This window comes from Sinocyclocheilus rhinocerous, unplaced genomic scaffold (assembly GCF_001515625.1).
Source record: "Sinocyclocheilus rhinocerous isolate Xijiao unplaced genomic scaffold, SAMN03320098_v1.1 scaffold1563, whole genome shotgun sequence".
NCBI lineage: Eukaryota > Metazoa > Chordata > Actinopteri > Cypriniformes > Cyprinidae > Sinocyclocheilus > Sinocyclocheilus rhinocerous.
Genome location: NW_015656185.1, coordinates 114,742 through 117,463, shown reverse-complemented (window position 1 = coordinate 117,463; position 2,722 = coordinate 114,742). Strand labels below are relative to the sequence as shown.

Genomic DNA, 2,722 nt, shown 5'->3' with positions numbered 1-2,722 from the left:
AAAAACATCTGTTTTGGTTCTGATTATCATGTTTATCACGCTGAAATCATGCGTTTTAAACCATATTAGTTTAAACTTATGATAAGTCCGAAGCACACGGACAGAAAGCGGCCACCACACAGCATGTGAGTTCTCATTCACACACAAGTTTACGTTAAAAACACACATGAGTTACAAAAACAGTTGGTTATTTCTGTGAAGGTAAACTGCTGGGAAATAAATCGCTTGTTTATTTTAGATCTGTGTGGCAGCAGCAATATACAGTAAATAAATCAATAAATCCACTGCTCTCTTGTCTCTTCTGAGGCTGGAACTCTAAATAGTGTTCTGTGATCATCAGTGCAGCCAAAGGCATAACAGTTAGCATGCTTTGCTCGAACTTTCGCCATGGTACTGGTACACCATTGTTGCTTGTGAAACACAATGGAGGCCCCGTGGGTGTAAACTTGCAGATTAAGGGGCGGTAATATTATAATGAGATCCAGCAAAATCAGACGCGCTGGTTTTCTCAGACGCTTACAGAAAAAGGCTTCCCAAAACAAAGTTACTGGGTTAATCTTTTTCACGTTTCCTTGGTTGGTAGATGCACCGGGGACCTGATTATAGCACTTAAAACCTGGACAAGTCAGATTTTCATGATGTGTCACCTTTAAGAGACCACATTAATCGAGCTCTACAGATCTTATTATCGTGTGTTTGAGTTTTGATTTTAGCACTGTCTGCATATTTTCCAAACATATCAATAAATGCGTGATTATTTATTGAAATGATTATTCATCACTGCTATAATAATTAAGTTAGCATAGACATATTAGAAGAAATTCCTGTCATCTATAACAATACTTGCTGAGTTGACTATTTTTCTGCTGTATTAAGCATGTTACAGTTATACCACACCTCTATCCTGAGATCTTCTGTCCTCAGTAGAGAGAGCATTATATTGTAGTGAATTTCTCTGAGAACGTGCATGTCACAGTGTTCAGTCTGGATGTCCTGTACAGAGCACATCCAGGGCTTTTCAGAGAGTTTCCCATGAACACTCACTCCCTCTCCTTGGTCTTTAAAAATGGCTGACGTTAATTTAGTGATCAAATTTAACACACTTATGGAAATATGATAATATATTTTGTAATTACCATTTAAATCTTGACTAATTTTTAAACTGTTTGTCATAAATCAACATCTCAGGAAAATGTTACAGGGTTTCAAATCAAAATATGACTTTCTGTTATGAAACGGGACATCGATTTCATACATGTCCACTGTAGAGGACACCAGGACTAAAAGTGTGTTTATTACGCATTTTGGGAGACAGAGCGAATAGGGAAAGAAATTATATTTCTATATTCCTATGAAATATTAGATATTATGAAAATCTTGCCCATTATTACACTTACTTTTTCTTTACATGTTGGCCCAAGAACACATTAATATGCAAATTAGATACAGTATATAGATACATTGTATATAATGGGAAAACCCTCTTATGGCCATTTTACACACACACACTGCATAAAGCAAAATGGTATATCAAATCATCCATATCTTTGTTATATCTTTCATAACATAGTTGAGAATCAAAGTTTGCTATAAAAAAATCCTGAAATCTAAAAACTTATTGATGTTTTGCCTATTCATGTTCATTCATGTATTTTTATTTTTTATAAATTGAGTCGTGGTGTCCTCTACAGAGGACATAGCATATGAATAAAATAGCATTTTTCAAAATTGTTATTTGTATTTTTTTGTATTATGCTGTAAACAATGTAATGACATGAAAAAAATACTAAATTCACAAAACTTTTTTAGCTTTAGCAGAGTATACTGTCATATGGCATATAGCATATCATAACGCCCTCGGGTTTATCACTAGTTATGCAGCGACAGGTGCCTCATTACGTATTTAAGGAAAGATGTTAAATCGATTTGTCCTGCTGTAATTGAGATGTTTTATGAATGTGTGTGTTACAGAAAGAGACGAGTAGTGCTCTGACTCACGCTGGAGCCCATCTGGATCTGTCTGCATTCTCTTCCTGGGAGGTCGGTTTCTTTTGGTCTTGTCTGCTACAAATGTGACTTTATTTTTACTTCATTTTATTTCCTGGTTTCCCTGTTAGTCATGTTTTCTTTAATGTTGTGTTTGATTGCCACAGGAGCTGGCGTCTCTGGGTCTGGACAGATTGAAGTCTGCTCTCATGGCTTTAGGTCTCAAATGTGGAGGGTGAGTATGAAGACACTGTCCTGCGCATGTTGCTCTTGCTTTAACTGAAGTTTCACATTTAACCGGATTACAAATAAAGCATTCAGAGAGCTGGCAGTCCCTGATTCTCGAGTCTGTATGTAATCTTCAGATGTGTGATTGTTGTGTGTTTGTTCACTGTAGCACACTAGAAGAGAGAGCCCAGCGTCTGTTCAGCACTAAAGGCAAATCCTTGGAGGCACTGGACCCCTCACTGTTTGCCAAAAACCCAAAAGCCAAGGGACCAAAGAAGTAAGCCTATCTCCGTTTGGGAAACTATGTAAATACAATGCAGTCAAATTTAAAGGGTTAGTTCACCCAAAAATGAAAATTAGTCCATAAATTACTCACCCTCAAGGCATCCTAGGTGTATATGACTTTCTTCTTTCAGACGAATCCAGTCGGAGTTATATAAAAAATTGTCTTTGATCTTTCAAGCCGTTTCATGCCACTCAGCGGGTGTTGCATGCTTCAGTCCAAAAG

The 2,722-nt window shown here is 37.0% G+C and overlaps 1 protein-coding gene across 1 annotated transcript in view; it reads left to right on the top strand.

Moving 5' to 3' along the window:
• The window catches only part of sf3a3 (splicing factor 3a, subunit 3), a 19,333-nt gene that overhangs the window by 11,861 nt on the left and 4,750 nt on the right, over positions 1–2,722 (top strand). Inside the window, exons 9-11 of the mRNA XM_016527374.1 lie at positions 1,972–2,040; positions 2,154–2,221; positions 2,384–2,491. Of these exons, the coding sequence (XP_016382860.1) occupies positions 1,972–2,040; positions 2,154–2,221; positions 2,384–2,491 (245 nt within the window). The remainder of the gene's footprint in view (positions 1–1,971; positions 2,041–2,153; positions 2,222–2,383; positions 2,492–2,722) is intronic.